Source organism: Tigriopus californicus, chromosome 7 (assembly GCF_007210705.1).
Source record: "Tigriopus californicus strain San Diego chromosome 7, Tcal_SD_v2.1, whole genome shotgun sequence".
NCBI lineage: Eukaryota > Metazoa > Arthropoda > Copepoda > Harpacticoida > Harpacticidae > Tigriopus > Tigriopus californicus.
Window position 1 is genome coordinate 16,236,124 of NC_081446.1, and position 20,619 is coordinate 16,256,742.

Here is a 20,619-nt window from a genome sequence, read left to right on the forward strand (position 1 = left end):
GCAATGGTCCGCAGTCTTGGTTACAATTTCCAGATGATTCAACATAACTAATATCAAAAATACCAGGGGAGTCAGAGAAGGCCATGTTTAAAGTAAATTGAATTTTAGTCCCCCTTTTTCAGATGTCTAACATTTCCGGAATTGTTTGTCAAATTATGTGTCACAGCTTTTTTAACCAACAATTTAACTTCGGTGTCAAAGCGAACTTAAAGTTTAATCCTTTTATCGTTGCTAGGGCTATCCTTTGTTATTTGTATAATAGCTCTTTTCGACACTATTGTATTTGACTCGTGCCACAACCAACACCTCGACCCACCCCTACGTAAGTCAAAAGGGGGCGCTCAAGTGCAAAGGGGAAAACAACGACCCCCATGAGCATGTCCCATTGTAACACCATTACATATTTTTGCCAGGTTGTGGTTGTGTAACGAGTTACTCCTCTTGGTCAAACTTATTGTAACTGTAATTCGTTTCTTTTATTGAATAACGACTAACCCCCTGCTTATAGCCCGATTTAGTCAAAAATGAAAACATATGTCTGGAGAAGGGTGAATGTGGGCTGGATCATATTTGTTTCGTGCTCGACTTTCTGTTTTGTTCAAGATCTTACAACTTTGGTTGTAAGTGTTTGATTACATTGTAGTACCTCTAAATCTTCTATTACAACTTAATCAAATACTTGGCAAAAGTATAATAGTAATGAGCCTCATTGCTTACTACTGTAATTTCTTTGAATTCCCCAAGAAGATTCTTAAGATGATTACTCTAATCGTTTGACAAATTATTTTGCCAAGCTCTCTCCTTTTGTCTAACTAACAGAATCCTACAATTTGAAAAAGGTGACTAAATTTTAACATGTGGCACCAAAACCCCTCCCATTTAATGGGAATCGCTCTGCCTGGCTCTATTTTTGGGGGAATTATGTACGATTTATTGCAAGCTATTGGCAAATTGTGAGCATTTGCTATTTAATTCTTTTACAGAAAGATGGGCAAAGAAGCTATTTTGAAATGAAAATTAATTGTAGACAAATTTCTGGTCCGCCTTAATTGATACATTAATATAATTCGTAAAAGTGGGGTGGTAGTGAACAAAAACGTATAACTGGGCGATGATCTAATGCAAAAGGAAAGTTGTGAGATCCGAAATCATGATAAGCCTTTATTGTTGTTATTATTATTAACTAGAAGGTCTCATATCGTTGATATCATTGAATGGAATGGTAGTGACATAGCCAAGTACCATGGAGTTTGGTTCGAAGACAACTACGAGAGATGAATGAATATGTTTGATTTGGATTTGATGGAGGTGTTACGTTTGGGTGCAACATTGAAAATGAACAAACCACAAATATAATGACCAAGATGGTGGCGTTACAATCCTTGGATTACTGTCCAATTTTGTGGACGAGAGTCAGAGAGAAAACGATCCTGAAAACTAAAAAGGGAAATGCTTTTGTACGTAACTAATGACTGGCAAGGACAATTCGTTTTTGGTTCTGGGACTGCTTTTTGTCGTATCATTGTGCTCAATATTTATGCAGAACCACAATCACACGAATAGTTTGTAGGGATAGGGTATTACATTGCGCTGAGTTTGGCCTTGATAATTATCTCAACATAGACTCATCAAGTCCCTCTCCAAAGCTCCGTCGTGAAAGGATTGCAATAATGAATTTTACATCCGCGAAAAGTCCCAAATCGTCAAGATAAATGTGATTTTCAAGTCAGAGGAAGAAATGGTAATGTTTGAAAAATACAGGGAAAATAGACCAGAGAACTGTGTTTTCAGTGCCCTCGTACCGCAGAGTCAATGTGTGGACGTTACTCAGAGTGAGGATCCACTCGCCGCTCTCGTGAATATTTTTACACTAAATAACGTCCAAGGGTCTAAGTCTGAGAAAATGCCTCTAAAAAAACCTCAGGCTAGTTTTTGGGAGTGACAATAAATAATTTTAAGGTTAGTTAACTCGTTGCAACAAAGGAATAAGGGGAAAATGATCTTGGCGTGTAAATGAATAGGAAACAGTTTGCGATGTAATTGGAGAATATGTTATTTATTGGAGGCAGATTCCCCTGCATTACGGAGTAAATACAAAGAGGCCTTTGCAGGGCTCATTCTTGATATCGGTAGTTCAATTGGCTAAGTGCGGGTGGTTGAAGAGGTGCTCGAGTAAAAAGAGAAACATTGGATGTACAAATTTCGATAATATGGCACTGCAGGATGGTTTTGATATAAGATTTCATGGAGAGTAAGTAGGTATGAAAATCAAAACGCTTGGTTCTATGTGAAAAGGCAATTCAGATAAGAGGATGGGAAAGTTGGCTGTCGTTTTCCAAGACATTAAAAAAAGAACAATGGATGAAGTGGGGAGGAAGACAAAGAGCGTAAACGGGAGAGATGAGGGGGAAGGGGCTAATCTATTGCCCAAAACTCCGAAATCAATGGATATGTCTACTTTCAATGTAACCATCGTCATGTTTAATGCCATTACGGACAATTAAAAGACTAGTCATTTGTGGGCGATGATGGCACACGTGGTCCATTGGTTCTTCCTGGTCTGCAAATCTTTGGCCTTCTTTTCTGGCGTATTTGGGTCTGTCTGTCAATGTCCATTCATTTGTGTCCGTACTTAAATCTGTCTGTAAGAGATCAAGGGAAGAGGGGAATTGATGACATTAAATTGGAGAGTGGCCTTTTACACCCACTTTTCCTTCGGGGTGGTCACACTGAAAGGACTCATGGTGAACGCTTCGACCTCAGGGTTCCCAGCGTCTTGGATTAAGCGTTGCATCCGATTCATAGCTCGAACCGTGTTGTACCAGCGCTGCCATCGACGCTTGGCCAAGTATTTCCTCATCCAAGTGGTTTCCAAGGCCTTCAACGTATCCAAATATGACCCGGTGAGCCATTGGTGCTCAAGGCATTGCGATGCGGTCAGCCGTCGAGAGCCATCCGTGTCCAAGAGCTTTTCGATACAATCCATTGCGTTTTGTGTGATGTCCTTGAAGTTTGGATGCTCAAGGCTGTAGATCCCACGTATGATTCGACGTTGGGTGCGGTATTCTGATCCGGCCCAGAATGGCGACAATCCCCCCGAGAGCATCATGTATAGTATCACACCAACGCTCCACATATCCGAGGCAGGTGAGGCGTGTGAGCATCGCATTACCTCTGGGCACATGAATTCAAGTGTCCCGCACATAGTGATTGGGATTCGGTCCGCATATAGACCTAGTTCTTTGGCCAACCCGAAGTCAATGATCTTCAGCCGGTCTTCCGTGTGTGTGAAACTACTGCGGTTCCGGAAAGACGATGTCGAGGAACGGCTTTCGCTGAGCTGATCCTCCTCAATCACAGTCACATTTTGGGGTAACACCAGGACAATGTTCTGGGGTTTCAGGTCCAGGTGAATAATACGCTTGGTGTGAATGAACTCCACTCCCTTGAGGATCTGTCGAAAGAACCCTCTGCATTTGGCCTCTGTCAATTGATAGTCCTTGGAGGAGATCCTTTGAAAAAGCTCACCGCCTTGAAGGTACTCTGTTAAGATCACACTTTGCTCCTCTCCTTCAAAGTAGTCCATGAGCCGAACTATGTGGTTTTGATGTTCCACCCGCCGCAATAGCGCCACCTCACGACGAGCATTCTTTTGTGTATCTGGAGTGAGCCATTTCTGATGTTTTGCAGCACAGTATTCGCGGTTCTGTCGATTCCGGATGAGATAAACTTTACCAAAGCCGCCGCATCCCAATTTTTGGATCATCCAGTACTCGGCTCTGAGTTCAGAGAGCGGCCGGTGCGGCACTTCCATACTCAGCACGGGCTTGGGCATTTTGGTGACAAAGGAAACTGGACACACTTACTCACTCACTCTCACTAGTCAGCCAAACCCTTAATCATCCGATTCGAGTCAGAACCGAGATCAATTCAATCTGACCAATGAATGACTATTCACACGGGGGGGGGTGAAAGAGGCAAATTGTCCTTATCAATCGTCACTTGTTGCGGTGCCTTCAATTCATTCAGGAACGATGTAGTAAAATTTCCTTAACATCAGGGTTGATTATGTCGTTGGTTTATTGTTGTTGTATTCCGATGTTCTTCTCCTTGTTCTTGAGCAATGACCACCTGCCCGAATCCACTGCGTAGTTACTGGCTGGATATCCAGGGCAATGTTGTTCTCGAAGAAGGCAAACACACTCTACAAAGCAAAAAGAAAAAGACATGGTCGGTGAAATTTGAGACTTGCCGTGAAATACGTGATTCACTCAATTCCGAGGATCTCCTTTTACGTACATATGTACTACTTCTTGAGGGGCAAACCCGCGCTTAATGAGAAGATGTTCGGCTGGTCCCGAATGCCTTATCTCTTGTTTACTTACAAACACAGTCTGTGTTGCCAGGTGGCTTCTGAGGAGACCAAAATTTCTTTAAGTGGCTACTTTGAAACTCAATGGCCAAGAGAAAAAGAACATGAGGCCTCCGATCCTTTAATTGACCACCAAAGAGTTACGTTTGAGACTAAATGGCCACGGGAAAAAAATGTTGCCTCAGACCCTTAATTTGGCCTTCAAAGGGATACGTTTCAAACACACTGGTCATTTGGAAGAAAAGTCAACCATGATTGGGCATTATTCAAACAAAATGCTTTTCATCCCCTAACTAAATATTTAAAGAGACAAGTAAATGTTCAACGCCACTGAAAGACTTGTCAGAGCAGCGAGTTTGGACGAAAAACTATTGCATTATGAAATGAAAAGGCCGATGAGTCACCCAACCCAAATGGATAAATTGCCAAGATTTCAGAAAAAGTATATCATAGAATGATTAAGTATCAATACTTTCTATTTGAAACTGCAAACTGACATGGCGCAGACATGCAAAGTTGTTCTTATGGAGTTAAATAACAGCCATTTGATTGTTATAACTTTTATTTCCATTCATATTTTCAAGGGTGCTCAAGTAGTGACTAAGCGAAGTCGAGACGTCCTAAACGGAATTAAATATTGAAAGACATACCGTGCTACTTATTTATTACCAGGTTCATGGTATCTTTACGAAATCAAATTAGAGTAACATAGATATGGTCAATCTGAGAATGTCCACACCAGTATCCTGAGTCCACACAGAGTTTAGGGTTGTTCATTGTCGTGTTTGGAAGAGAGAATGTCTGATATGGAGTGACCTCCATCTTCAGAAGACCTCGAATCCCAAACAAAGTAGCCGGATCAAAAGAACTCTGAATCACGCCTGCTTTTTAGATTACTACTCACTTTAACATTTGATTTGAAAGCTAAATATTGGCATGGGCAGTGAGCGCTATGTAGGGACTACATCCTTCACTATAGAGCTATGGATGCAATTTTTAACTTGTACTCCTTACTTCTTACTCCGCTTTGTCGCGATTTTAGTTAGGCCATGTGCCTCCAACTAATTGGCCATTGCAGCAGGAAAGGAAGATCACGTCACAATCAAATTTTGAGAGCACACTCGTAATTTTGAGTCTTAATAGATTTAATTTAGAATAAATTCGAGTTTTAGCATTTAGTTTAGCAGAGTTACTACTTCTTAGCAGAAAAGAGCTGTTTTTCAACTTATGTTTCATGTTTAAGAATTTTCTAGTTTTACAATAGACTTTTCGAAACCTTTTAAACGTTCTATGTCTGATATTGAAACTTGTATCTTGGGTTTAAGTACCTCTTCTGTTTTGAAAAGTGCCCCAGTGACCTCCCAAAATTTGTGCTGGCATCATCATGAATTTGATACTTCAATGTCCCATTGTTTTTTTTTTAAATTGACATTTGACTTTAAGCCCTTCCGAAAAAAAACTATTATGCCTTAAAGCTAATTCATAATTGCTAAAAAAAAATGAGGTAAGACCAGTGCCCTTCAAGTGTGTATATTTGGGGCTGCATGTTCTCTAAATGCTACTTGGTAGGTCGAATGTGACCTACAAACCGGCAACCGATCTGGCAACGCTGACACAGACACATCCTCCGAGAACACCCAACTGATCTGTCACTGATCACTCGGGAGGGTCAAAAAGAGTAGTACATCATGACCTTTAGAGACAAGTAGTTGCAAAGAAACAAACCCAAAAGTGCAATAAAACTTGCGGAAAAGAGCTAAAATAAAGAAATATATAGATAGAATCTTTTAGGTTGCAAGTCGTGATTCAGTTTTAAAAGCCACCTTAGGATTTAATACTTTTCCAGACACCAGGTTTAGCATAATGTTATACGAAATCAACATGAATATAATTTTCATGTGGTCAAGGTTGCTTAAGGTCATTGCCACTTACATTTGTATTATATCTACCATATTGATTCTCTTAAACAAGTAATGTACTTTCTCTTTCTTCAAAACAGGAAATGGTATTTATTGGCATGGAATTAGGGGAGAGTAGTTCTGGTGCGTTAAATTGGGTTATACAACTACCGAAAAAATATTACTAAAACCTAGAAAAAAACCATCAATAAAAAAGCCGAATAGTCAGTAAAAGATGCTTTTTTCCCGTGTTAAACACCTACAGAGCTAAAAGAGACCTAAAAATTCAGTCTAAACCCACTTACAGGCCACAAAGCCAAAGAAATTGAAGGAAACAAGGCATGTGACAAAATTATGCATAAGCAAATTTGCCCAAAAAGCTTTAGGTTCAAAACATTTCATTGAAGTTCAAACCTCAAAAAGTCCTTTCTTTAGAAACATCTAGAAGCCCTAGAACCAATATATCAAGGAGAGTTCTATCTGATTTTGAGACTTTTGCCATTGAGGAGCAAAATCTTTCCCCAAAAAGATGGGATTAAAGACTATGGCAGGTAGAGTGAATTCATGAATTGGTTTCAATTTGAGACGATTTGAAACATTTGGGCTTTTGTGTTCTTTTTTTGGTGTTTTGTTTTACTTTCCAAGAGACATTTTAGAGGCAAAAAGAGGCAAATGCCATTTTCAGACGCAAGGTTCTGAAAAGGTGCAAAACAAATTGAAAAGTGTAAATGAAGATGCAGTGTGCAAAAACAACACTTCCGTGGCAATTATTTTTACAAATTTTGCTCCTCTCTACAGATCACTCTGGATTTGATCTGGATTTGAACGTGCTAGCCCATAATCCCAGGCAACCACGAGGTGAATGTAGACAGTTAGGGCGGCTTTACACTAGGATGGAAAACTGAGATTGAATCCGGTTTGAGGATTGAAGTAGGACTGATGTTGGGAGTCTTTTTGATCGACTTGAGCACAGCAAATAACTGGAGTCCTCTGCTGGACTCGAGTCTTATGCCGAACTCGCCCCAGCACTACTCCAACTTCAATCCTCAAACCGGATTCAATCTCGGTTTTCGATTCTAGTGTAAAGCCGCCCTTAGTTTATTGTATGCTTTGTTGTAGCAGCACTTAGTGCCCTAGCAGATCCACGATGGGCACGTCATCAGTACATAGGGTAGGTTTACCATGACAATGACAACAATTTCAACGACAACCTCGAAGAGTGCGTAGGTGACTTAAGGGATTAGGGTTGCCAACTTCCCAAACGACGTCACTGTTTCTAGTCTTTACTTTCATGCGTCATTATTTGCGACAATTGATTCATTCTTGACCCGGGAAATGAGAACGCCCGTTCGCCAGATGAGGTTAATGAAAATCATGCCCCTTCCCTCTGTTCTGGTATCAGCCACCCACTCTAGACCCAAGAGGCAGTTAAAAGATATCTGAATAGCAAGGAAGCCTTGAGTTGCTTGAGTCCCATGTCTTTTTACGACTGTCTTAAAATAGAACAAGGAGCAATTCTACCAATGATTCTCGTCAGCCTTGATTGCCTTGGTTGTTACTTGGTTGGGACGTCAATTGGTTTATATTGTATGTGCAGCTCTATTCCCGTAGATCGTCGATATTTGGATAATATGATGCTGGATGGAGTTGCAAAAGGCTGGCTTGACATTGATCGATGAGTAGATCTGCCAGAGAGGATTAAAACTGTCAAGATAAGGAGTTCCTTTTCTTCGACCACGGCTCAAACTTGAGGTCATGAAGGGTTTCCGACAATCCAGCCATTAAAGAGACGCTAACAAGACGTTCAGATCCAATTTTGAGCCACTGATCCCCTCCAATACTAAGAGCGGTAGAGCGGCCCCAATGTCATTTGCTCCACAAGTTCTCGGTCTTGTAACACAAAAGAGGGCCTGCCAAATGCAGTCGGAAAGAGTTCGAAGGCAAATTCCGCAATGGCTTAAACATAAAATGTACTGTTCAATCTTTTTCGAAGATCGTCGCAAAAAATGAGCCAAGAAAAGTAACACGAAAGTTCATAGCAAAAGCTTAAGATGGTTGGGTACTCCGGAATCAAGAACTGAATTGAGGTCTAAGTTCAAGGCTCCTCGATTGGAATGTCTAGTCTCCTGTTTTCAAAAGGTGGTCCAAGTCATTTCCAAAGGCCAGGACACACATTTGTCATTGCCATCAAACAAGCGTGCTAGGTCCAGCACAATCGTTCAGACGAAATGCACAGGCCTCCCTTTAAGCCGTGGAAAATTTTAACAAACCGCTCAACTCTCATGCTAGCTGTTAGAAATGTCTGACACTTAGCTTCAAACCCTGATGTGAAATGCAGTAAAAAGTATGGATTCTCTGGGAAGGAAGCACTTTCTTTTGTTCCGTCGAAACATTCCCTTCCGTAACCTGCTGCGTAAAGCTCTTTTCTCTGCATCTGAAGTGGCCCTCTGGGTTCGCCTGGGTGGGTGGGATGGCCGTGGTAGACAACCATCACTTCATATATTCAATCTTACAATGGATCTTGCGTACTCAACAAGAAAAGATAACACAAAAAACTAACCTTTGTGATATGTGTTTACTTTTTTTCTGTCGAAGAGGGAATCTATGTCCCACCAACCAAAGACCGAAGTTAAGTATTGCATAGGATATTCTTATGACAATTTACGTGTAGCGTGACATCCCTCCCTCTCTCCTCGACCTCACGTTCAAGTTGCTGAACTAAAGCTTTTAAACTTCAGGTAAATTCATTACACCATTGCGATCACATATCGACCACCACTAATTGTTCTCTTATAATCTAGGAAGGTCCCTACCTGAATTCCCAATAACACTTCTGGGGCGGATGGCGCCTTGACATGGCTTTCAAGTTTGGGCCTGGTTTCTTCACAAAGGTTGTCAATGCTTAAGGTCTCTCTCTCTCTCTCTCTCTCTCTCTCTTTTTCCGTAGCTGTCCACCTGGCCCCCAATCAAAATGGATGGTTTACAGCTTTTAAAGTCCTGTGTGCCCTGCGAAATGGTTGAACAAAAGTGGTCAATCAAGTATCAGGCCTTTCAAACACACTCTCCAACTAAGACAGGCACAGTTTTTCCTAGACTAATGTGAGCGAGCAACATCGGCCCCTAATTGTTCCATATCGATTGCTTCGGACACTCTAATAACTTCCCCATGTTCTCGTTCAGTTGTCAAAAACACGTTGAAATGACAAGATATGCAAATGCAAACCCCTGTGTCTGAACAAGGGAATAGGGAAATAACTGAATCATTGATCTGGCGTTCTCATTCATTTATGCCAAGTTTTCAGTCATTTCTCAGTCATCAAGTATCATCATAGTCCGAATCCAATACCCAGTACATTTAGTGCCCCGATCTGTTCCCCATTAGTTGAAAAGCTGTTCAGTTGCATGCAGCCACTTGACTGGCGGCTCAAACAAGGAGTGGCAGAGCTAATGGTCAATCCAAATGAGTTGATTCTGCCCTCTCTGTTCTGTAATATGGAAGATGCTCATTGAAGGCAATTGGAATGAGCCCGATTATGTATGTCGATCCGTAACTGTCAACCTTCAATTATGCAAAAGGTCAGCCTCATAATAAGGGCTACCTTCGAGGGCCCTCTCTCTTCACACAGCTTTAATGACTCATGACCTAATCTAAGAACCTGCGCCTACTATCCACTCACTCAATCGAAGGATGAATCATTAGCTCATGAAGGGCATGCCATGCTAAGATTGAAGATAGAACCGGGTTCCCACTAATCTGTCTAATCATCCCAATGGACCCACATCATGAGTTTCGTTCTTGGCCTTGGCTATCATCAAATATCTGAGCCATTACCATCAACATTTCCTGCTGACCTTTGAGAGCGTTCTGTACTTCAACTTTCATCGTCAATCCCATGTGCGTGTAGACCTGGGCTACCTTCCGCCTACTTGGTGACACTTGAAGCGGTCCGGGGCGCTTGCCTATTAATGATCTTAATTGCCCTGAGACTTTTCTACCAATGGATGGATGGATGGATGGTGTTTGTCATGGCACCGACTCATTCTAGACATTCCAGACTCATTTATCCACAGGAGGCAAAAAGGTGAAAACACAAGGATATGGAAAGAAGTAGCTTGGTAGGTTGGAAGGTTGGTAGGTATGAAGGTAGGTGGGCCTCATCCATGACGTGAATGATTTGCGTGATTGACTCGTGGCGAGTACATAGGATGGGAAGATTGTAAGAGTTGAAAAAATAGAAAACTCTACCTTATGCTGGCGGGGGGTGCTTATTTCTTGTCGTGTAATTGAATTAGGCCCTGCTAGACCATCACTTATCCACTTTGGAAATACTTCTGAAGGTGAGACCCGATGGGTTGTCGCCCAAGGGATCAACAACATCGAGAAAGAACCAATGTGACTGGAGGCGCCATTTCAAGGGACCCTGTGCAATTCTTGTGCCGAACGACGATTACAGGACGAAGACGACTGCCTTGGGTTGCTTTCTTTTGGGTTCTGGTCGAAAAATCTCTCGTGCTCGTGGCGGTGACGAATTTGTAATGTTCTTTTTCCCTGCTAACACCTTACACACGGCCGAGGGTGGTGAGGGAGTCGAACGTCCTTCTTCGGTCTTGTCCCTTGAGCGGACCGGACACTGCATCTTCATGGGATCGACTACTACTATTACTACTACTACTACTAACTGTGGGTGGTTTGGAGTCGAATGCTAGGCCGTGAGCGAGTCGAAGTTCCCGAACTCGCGTTCTATTGCAAACTGCCGCTCAGAGTCGTACAAGCTCGCATGTGGTCGCCCACCCTGCTCTTCTTCCTCGTGTCATACGTACATCTAGTGCATGCACTATCTGGGAGGGCCACTACATACATAGAGGCAGATAGAAGGGAATCCGAGAAGAAGGCCAAAGGGCCCAGAAGAACGAGGGAGAGAGGAGAGGGAGGAACGGAGAGATACGAGGGACGGAAGGAAGGAAGAGGCCAAGTGAAGGATGATGGCAGAGAAAGTTTGGAACGAGAGCAAGGGATACGACACCACCCACTGCCGCCAAGAGAGATGGAACACAAGACAAATGGATGCATAGATGGGTAGGTAGGTAGGTGTGTGGAGGGCTCTGTAGATGGGCTAGGCAAAATGGGTGAATAGACGACCTATCGCAACACGAGGACGACGGCGACGGCGACGGGGACAACGACAAGGATGGAGAACACGAAGAGGCTTCTTCTTCTTCTCTCTGGCGGTCGTCTTTAATTCTTCCCTTTCTTGGTCAACCTTCGGCGGTCCTGTTGGAGGAGGATATCGTCCAGCCTCGCTCATGCGAGCTTGAGCCTCTGAGGCTTTGAAAATATGGTCGATTGAGGGATGTTCGAGTGATGCCTCGCCACGGTGGCTAACAAAACCAATCAGGTCCCAAGAGAAATATTTTTTTACATACCATTGCACATCTTATTGGCATTTTTCTAGCTCGCAACATAACAAGGAACAAATATTGTTGATACATTTAATCACTACTGAGTTATATAGGAATTAATGATCCTGTTTTCATCCGTTTTTAGCTCCACTATGCCCTCGTTATGGCTAAAAAATCCTATAATTTTGTTCCCTAATTTCAAAATTGCTCCATGTGGTAGATTCCGTCCCTCATAATCCTCGAACAGTGTAAATCTTTCAAAGTTTATTTAACAACTATGAAGACTGCCCACAATTAGCAAGCAATGAGATCTCAAAAAAAGTCAATGTTAAGTCAGGTCAATTTCAACAGAGTGCTCAGAAAATGCCTAAATTAATGAGACTACATTCTGAATGTACTGTGGTATCTACAGAATTCGATTGAAGGCATTAACGTGTCAAACAGTACTTTTTGTGTTTATAAGTTGTGTTTTTTGAGTGATTCTAAACTCTATTTTGAGTTGTTTTGAATTTGTTAAAAAAAAATAGTATTCATTATTGTGAAATTGAAACTCGATATTTATTGTCTGGGTCTTTGAGTTCAGATATAATGGAAACACTTTGGATCCAAACCTGATGATAATAGGACTGTCAATTCCTATTTAACTCAGTGACGCTTGAAAATATTGTAGACTAGCTTGTATTTAAGTGCTAAATGTACGAGCTCCTAATTTCTATCAAATATGTTTTTGAAAATGGGAGTACTCTAGATACTAATAGTTTGAGCTAGAAATTCACCAAGCAATAAGATCAAAGCCGTTTCTTGTGATCATGCGAGGTAAAAAAAATGTCAAGATGTGCTTGGATATCTCAATCAAAACTCAATGGGGCATTTTAACCACTGTGCCGCTTATGTCTCCCCACGCACTTTCACTTGGGCCCCAAGCTCTAGTGATTGAACCGTCGGTTGTTCGGTTCGTTTGTAGGTTGGTGGGTTGGGTGGTTGGGTGGTTGGGTGGTTGGGTAGTAAGGTGGCTGGGTGGTAGATGGGTCGGTCGGTCGGTCGGTCGGTCGGTCGGTCGGTCGGTCGGTCGGTCGGTCCGTTGGCCTTTCGGTTGCTTTTGGGTCGATCAGTTGAGTAGGCCGAGGAGCGAGTAGTCTTTGGAGCATATTGTCCATTGCCAGGGCCCGAAAGAGGAAGGAATAAGGTGGAGGGAGGTGACATAAAAGTTCAATCTTACCTGCTAAACGTATGATGAACGAATGCTAGTTGAACAGAAAGTGACACATGTGGCCTTACTCGTGGGACCTCGGACCACGAAGTAAATTTTAAGAATGTCTCTGGACACCAACTTCTGTAAATCCAATCGAGTTAGTTCTTGATTGTGAGAAAGCGTCACTTTTTGAGGCCCATGAGTAGGGTTGCAGAAAACTGGTGATTAGGATTTTATGCCCCACAACGGGTCTATTCACTATTTGCAACTAATTCCTAATATATGTCCTCGTTTAAAAAAAAATGGCATATTCGTGCAGGCTGTTCAAATTCATCAATTAAGTTGTGTTTTCAGATTTTTCAGTTCAGGAAACCTTTGATTTCAGTTTCAATTTCGCAAAAAGAGCATGAAGAAAAATGTGGCGAAATGTTAAATGAAACAAAATAGCGTCAATGCCCATGATTTTTACACCTTACATTGGCTCACATGTCCTACTTATTTTTCAAAGTAGTTTTTTGCCATGAGCAAATTTGTTCATAGGCAAAAGGCTATTAATGGACAAATATTTGACTGGTTCAAAACTAGTGTACGTATGGCAGTCAAACTTTTTGCAAACTTTACATACTTTCATAATCTATTGCAAATTTACTTTTGGATTTATTCGCTTGTTTTGATTCAGCAGTCGATCCATATGCCATTTTGGATACGTTTATTTGACATTTTTGAGGCTTAAGAGGCCTTTTCTATTTGCCAGAAATCTGCCTCCCTACCATGAGCCTGTTGCCCAAAGTGAGACGGAAAAGACAAGAAGAAGAACGTGTGACCATAGCGTGGTAGTAGTAGTGGTAGTTGTTGAGCTGGAGATAGTGGTGAGTGTTGCTTTTCCTTTACTGTCATCTATTGCAGGAACCAATTTGTGTCCCACCATTTTTACTTGCTTGATCACTCACGCACTCACTCACTTAAGAAGTTCACGGATGCATCAGAGAGAAAAAGGCTTAGCCGAAGGCTTTGCGAAGGAACGGAAAGACTTCACCAAGGAACCGGACACTTTTGGGCGGCTCAAGAGAAAGTGGTTGCTCAAATCAGGACCTTGAGTGAGGTAGGTTATTGGGCGGGGGTTCTCTACCCTCTCACATTATCATCATTCTGCCTCTCTCTGTCTCTCCCTCGCCTCACTTTCTGTTCGCTTCTCTGCTGACTGTCCTTTCCAGGCTGGCACAATATATTGAGTGTTGCGAAGAGCTTCTCCCTTTACAAGCTTGAGGCGGGTGTTGGAGGGAGAGTGATCAACGAAGGCTGTTGAAGGCCATATCTTGTTGTTCATTCTCCTTGCCCTCTTCTTCGTCTTTCCCTCTCTCCCTCTTCCCTTCCTGGTCCTCCACCTCTTCCTTCCCGAGTTTCAATGGTAAATCATAGGCCTGGGCTGGTGTTCCAAAACGACACTTGTTTCTCTTCCCAACCTGCCTGGACCCCTTCGCACAGCTCAGACAACAATCCGTCCTTGCCATCCAAACATCCATCTATTGGAGTGGCTGACTCACCAATCTACACACGAGCAGACTTACCATCTGCAGCTTCTCCTTCCAGCCAGCCAACCAGCCAACCAACCAACCAACATATCCGCACACCAACCCGGCCCCAACGAAGGCCAATCGTGCCACTCAAGGACGCCGTTGGACCATCTAGATACAACAAGCTCAAGTGCGTGCCTGTCGTAAAAGTTCAATTGGTGTCCGGCTGGACGCCTTTTACGTACTTGGCCGGATAGTTTTCATTTCAGCTCATGTCCCAGTACAAAATTGCGTGTATCGGGTCTGGCTCTCCTCCGACCAGTAGCATTACACGCTAGCCGCCGTTGGGATTGGGAAAAGTAGGCTCAGCTCACGGCTGACTGCTGTCAGGGCCATTTGATACTACTTTCATGGGACCCTCGTGGTTGTTTTCATACTCCTCACTTCTTGCGCAACACTCCATAGCATAAGCACTTGGATGAAATCTGGACCGTGGTGCAAAAATAAGTACAAAACCATCCCGTAAAGGTTAAGGACCTATTTTGCTCTTAGGATCAACCACTCTGTGGCTAAAACAACCACAGTTCAAATTGAGCCGAGATCTACTATTTGGTATTTGTCCACTTCTCATTGCTTTTCCCAACTCAGTTGCCGTGGCAACGAGGAGGGGCCTGGTTCACTGCGGGTGGGACAAGAGGGAAGGAAAAGGAGAGGGGTCGAGTTAATCATCCATCCATCCTCGCCGGAAAAATCTCAACAAAGTGGAACAGGTCCTTCCCGGTAGGGTGGGTGCTGCGTTTCGGCACACAGCACATTTATTCTCTTGATGTGCCTCCTCGTTTCATGAGTCGAATAGTTTGTCCCCCGCCATTTCTAGTCGGCTTTCCTTCCACCCAACAAGTTGAGGTTTCACGCAAACACACACAAGGGACCTTAACCGCAATCAGACACGCAGGGAACAACAATCACTCGATGCACAAAGCTCGGCAACCTCGACCGGGCTTAGCTTCAATGAATGGTTGGTTTATGGTTTATTCGGTAAATAGTGTTGATTCGATAGTCAGCGTCACAATAAATGCTTGACCCTACTTATGAACATTACTAGAGGCGGCCAAAACTTTCATTCCGGAAATTTTGCAAAAATACCAATATTTGAAAATTCATGACAATTTTCAAGAATTATGGTCAGTTTTAGCGAAAAATGCGAAATTTTACAACCTGATCTTTTGCAAATCTTGTTAAAAAAAAGTACACGTAGGTATGAAACAGATAGCAGATATATTGCCAACCACCTGCTTATGTATTCCATTCATTTTAAATAGCTCTTTTATTGTTACAATTTTTTAAGATGCTCCGTTTCAAATGTACGAGCTCAGTTTTGTTTGCGTAATGAACTTCTCCTTCCAAAATCAGGCATATCTTGACGTGTTTCATGATTTATGGGGTAAATGGTCATGAGGTGGATGTTTAATTTGCGGAGAATTGGCTTACTATAGCTTTCAAGAGACTCGAAACTTAATTTTCCTGACAAAATTGTTTTGCAATACATTTGCTACACTCAGACATTATTGTTTTTCTGTTTATGAACTAAGATCTATCATTTTTGCGAAATATCAAGGATGTGCAACATGCTGATTAGTCTAGGAGGCAGCATGGACAAGACAAGAACCTGCTCCCCCGTGATAGCAGGTTCAAATCCCAGCGCTGGATGATTTTAGGATTCTATTTTCATTTTCATCAACATTTTGCTAGATAGGGAAGGCAAAAACAATCACCTCACCCCCAAACGTGTTGATTCCTTTGTATTGGAAAGTCTATTTGCAAGTTCTTATCCAAATTTGTTGTCAAAAAGACCATATTTATCGGCAAATTTTGGCCGGCACTTATCATTACCAGGCAAATTTTTGTTGTTTTCAATCATTTGGGAGTCATCAGGAGTTTTTGCGGCTCATTTGGCAATGAAACTTCGATGTAATAATGTAAATTTATATCCTGTGCATATAATAATAATAATAATAATAATAATAATAATAATAATAATAATAATAATAATAATAATAATAATAATAATAATAATAATAATAATAATAATAATAATAATAATAATAATAATAATAATAATAATAATAATAATAATAATAATAATAATAATAATAATCCCAAACTTGAACTAATTGTCGAAGAAAGTAGTTAGGATGTGTTGGAACAGGGAACTGCGACTAATGGCTAAGTGCCCATTGAGCATTGAAAATAGTCACTTGCAGGCCAATTTATGGCTTTGAGGCCTTGATATCACTTTTCAATATGTATATGGGGACGTTTAGGCAAGCTCTGGCAGGTTCGTTTGTCTGGTGGTGCCAGAGTCAGGGATGCAAGTTTGGGGCTTCAAACACGTTTTTGAGAAGCTGACCCTTCTTTCGCATTGCTATACATGGAGTACGCCAGTAGTGGAGTGGAAAGCTCGGTCGAAGATCGAACGTCTTCTAGCGAGGTTTTGTAGATCTATGCGTTATCTCCTAATCAGATGCATTCCCCACTGAGAAAGTGTTCAATGTGCTCAATGAATTCCATCTTCATGTTCAGATACTTGATTAGGAGGTAACGCAATACTGAAACGTCTTCTAGCGAGGTTTCAGAGAGCTTTCCACTCCACTTCTACCGTACTCCATGTGCTATATGAGGAATGGTCAGCTTCGTTGAAACCAGTTTGAAACGCCAATTTTGCATCACCGGCATTGGCAGGCAAGTTTTTTTCCTGGTACCAGCGCTTGCCTAAATGTCCGAATATACAATAGGAACCTTGAGTCTTTTTGCAAATAGAATATGGAGGATGAATCAATTGATCATAAAGAGTGTAGTATCCCAGAATGTTTGTCAGTTGCCTTGGACTGTTTGCAAAATTCAAAAAGAGTTAATTCTTGCATTCGATAACAATGAAAATATAACCAAACAGGTGTCAATTTGGGTTTGGAGGTTGTGCCGGTTCAATGCCTGCTTTTGCGTCGACTTGCGAATGCACAAGATCGATGGGAGGCTACTATTTTTTTTCGTGGCCCAGGAGTTTCAAAAGTGACCACTTTTGGACAGACAATTGAATAGATTTACCGTACCCTCAAATCTCGAGATCCATTTACCATGAAAACCTTTCATGCACTTCGGCCCCAATAAGCTTAGCACTTTGAAAAGGCGCAAAGCAGTTTCATTCGAAATACTGGTATTGCAGGTATGCCCAATCTAAATTATTGGGATCGACTCCAGTCCCTGGAGTTATACAATGTCCACCGAAGGTACGAATGATATTAGATCCTTCACATGTTCAAATGCCTCCATAGCCTTTGTTACAACTCAAGAGTTGAGCTCACTTTACGCAATAGCAAAGGTATTACAAGTACCAAGTAACATAGAGTGAAGTCGATGGATTGGGCGAATGCGAAGTAATAGTAAGCCAACTCCTATTTTACAAAAGAGGTACTCTTTAAAAGGTAATTGAATTGTAATTCCATGTAATTTCATTACAATTTGAAAATAATGGCAATTGCATTTAATTACATTTTAGAATGTAATTGACACAGGTCCGTGAACCCTGGCATAAACGAGAAAGAGCCAAGGGTGGGCGTCATTAAGGCTGTTTTGCATACAGGCAAAGAATTTTAAGGCTACAAACAGCGAAATTGGGATTGAACTAGTTCCCTACAAAAGGGCCCACCTCTTGGATGACTTCATAGGGCACCAAAGAATGAATTTTGTGACCATGGATGTATGGACCAATTGTTCAGGAAAGACAGATTTAACATGAAAGGTCAACATCAAGGGCCTCCATACTTAAGTTCAATAATGTTGTCCCAATACTTTCAAAGAGAAGCTTTTTAATTAGCGACTGGCTAAATTTAGAAATTGGAAAGGCACATAATCAACTGAAGAATTGAAATCTGGAATTTAAGGCATCCCTATAGATTTTCCTTAACAAATATCATTGTAAAACTCTTCTTTAAAGTTCCAATTTTCCTCGATATAAACTTGTTTGAAAGTGCAAAAATGAAATGCACATACTGTAAATCAATTAATCGCTCAACTTGACAAGCCCAGTCAATATCATCACTCATCATCAAAGCATTGTTCTGTTGCTTCTAACTCTGTGAAGTTGAAAACACACTAGTTGAACTAGTTATGGTAAAATCCGTCAAACATATGTTGGTGACATGCGGAGGCGATATCCAATCCGAGGATTTTGCGGAGGCTCTTCTGGAATTTCGGAATACACCTCTCAGTGACGGGTTGTCACCCGCTCAGTGAGTCTTTGGTCGTCCGATTCGATCCCGAATTCCCACACACGAGGATGTACTTAGTGTTCCACTATCATCGTAAGCGATTGAAAGTGGGAGAATCACGCAAAGTCAACTATGACCGACCTTCTCGCACTTTGAACTCAATCCCCATAGGTTCTCGTGTTTATTTCCAAAGCCTTCCATCAAAACGCTGGGATAAACGTGGCCGTATCCTTAAACAATTTGGTCGCCGCTACTTGATTATTTTCGAAAATGGAGGAAAATCGTGGCAAAATCGCCGGTTTCTCCGGATCGATTGTTGTGACGCTTCTCATGACACAGTTACGCCAAATTACACCACCCAAAAAGCGCGTTCTATTGTTTCACCTCGTAGCCTGAGATCGAGTTAAAAGCTAAATAGATTATGGTATTGGAGAGCATTTTACCGTCAAATATATACTGGTTAAAATTCTTGAAGAGGGGAGTTGGTGGAATCATAAAAATATAGGTTGTGTGACCAATACCATTATCTTCCCAATCGCCCTATGTCCTTTTTCCACGCTTCGCTTCACTTGATCATTCTTCTCCTGTTCGTCCTGCGAGGCAGACCATACCTGAACCACCCGAAATATATCTTCAATAGTTTTACTCCACTTCACTTATTCGGAACACGACATCATTACGCTCATGGCATTCAAACATTGATAAAGAGAGAGCTACATATTGTATACGTGTACTTGCAGCAAACCAATGACTTTTCATCTTCATCTTTTTCGATTAAATTCTGCTAAAAAGCAAATGGAAAGTTCAGCAAAAGTGATGTTTTCAAAGGTAGTCACCAAAAGCTTGTGAAACTGCTTTTCCTTGTACTATTTGTTGGGGTTGATGATTGCCAAAGTGTTGGCTCGTTATAAATCAAGCAGTATACATGCAACCTCCTGTAAAATGGTTATTTACATGTCTTAATTGTTCCGAATTTTATCCGTGGAGAACTTGAAACGTCTACCAGAAGAGTTGATGGCTAATTCATTGTGCCACAATACTTGGGCAATCAATTGTTCATTTTTTAATCTTTGATACAGTCTGGCATCTAAGAGCATATTTTCTCGTTGTTACGTGTGTTTGTCCGCACCTAGATGAAAACTGGACATTGGAGACCATAGACAACACACATTGGTAACAATAAGCCTACCGTTAAGACCATACTTGCTGGCATTCTCTAGAACCAAAGACACATGATGAATGGGGACTGAAATGGTAGTTAGTAGGTAATTGGCACATGATGAGGACAATCCCAATCGTAGCCTTGGGTCTTGGAGTTGATATGGTCCTTGTTCATGTCCTGTCATTAAAGTAGCCCCGCTCTAGCCTTGAACTGGCTTCACATTGCGTTGAGTTGGTGGTATAAAGCCAATGATTGACGATTTCAAGATGAGACTGTCACACTTGATTTCTCAGTTCCCAAAACTAGTTTTTTTTGATTTGGCGTGCTAGGGTCGGAGGGTCGAACCTTGCCCAGCCAGCGAAGCTAGCCATCACATCGTCCAATCTATTTCCGATAGGCCGTGTCCTAGTCCGTTTTAGAGTGGTTAGCGCCTTCTTGTCAACAAGTTTCAATATTGGCCAAGGTCAGGGGCAGCAAATGGTTTTTTTTTTGCTTGATGGGTTTAATTGGTTTTTTAATTGGACGGGTTCTATTGATTTTTCATCAAATGTCAAAGCTTGACATCTTTTTTCCTTTTCTTTTATTGATTTTAGGCCAAAGACAACCAAAGTGTTACTAAAAAAAACTAGTCCATTACTTTTTTTTTAAAAGTAACACCATACCAATAGAGGTTTTCTGAAAGGGGGAATGAGACGAACTTGTCTTATTTAAGAACTAAAGAGGCGAAATGTTTAACAACAGAAGTATAATGTTTTTGGTACAGTGGTTGCCTCGCTGATTTGGGATTAGTCCATTTGTCAAAGAACTGTATCA

At 41.6% G+C, this 20,619-nt stretch overlaps 1 protein-coding gene across 4 annotated transcripts; it reads right to left on the bottom strand.

Annotated features, from left to right (window-relative positions):
* Positions 1–2,037: 2,037 nt before the first annotated feature.
* On the bottom strand, positions 2,038–13,156 carry LOC131883666 (myosin light chain kinase, smooth muscle-like). 4 transcript variants are annotated; one of them, XM_059231184.1, is made up of 3 exons: positions 10,517–10,963; positions 2,709–4,204; positions 2,038–2,642 (listed from the first exon to the last, which is right to left on the bottom strand). In XM_059231184.1, exons 2-3 carry the CDS (start codon positions 3,833–3,835, stop codon positions 2,633–2,635), a joined length of 1,137 nt encoding a protein of 378 aa, XP_059087167.1. In that variant the 5' UTR covers positions 3,836–4,204; positions 10,517–10,963; the 3' UTR covers positions 2,038–2,632. The 4 variants fall into 4 exon arrangements, with proteins under 4 accessions (XP_059087167.1, XP_059087165.1, XP_059087166.1 ...); XM_059231182.1 differs by adding an exon at positions 9,084–9,276 and having other exon boundaries at positions 2,038–4,204; positions 10,517–10,961; XM_059231183.1 differs by lacking the exon at positions 10,517–10,963 and adding an exon at positions 12,890–13,156 and having other exon boundaries at positions 2,038–4,204.
* Positions 13,157–20,619: the final 7,463 nt, after the last annotated feature.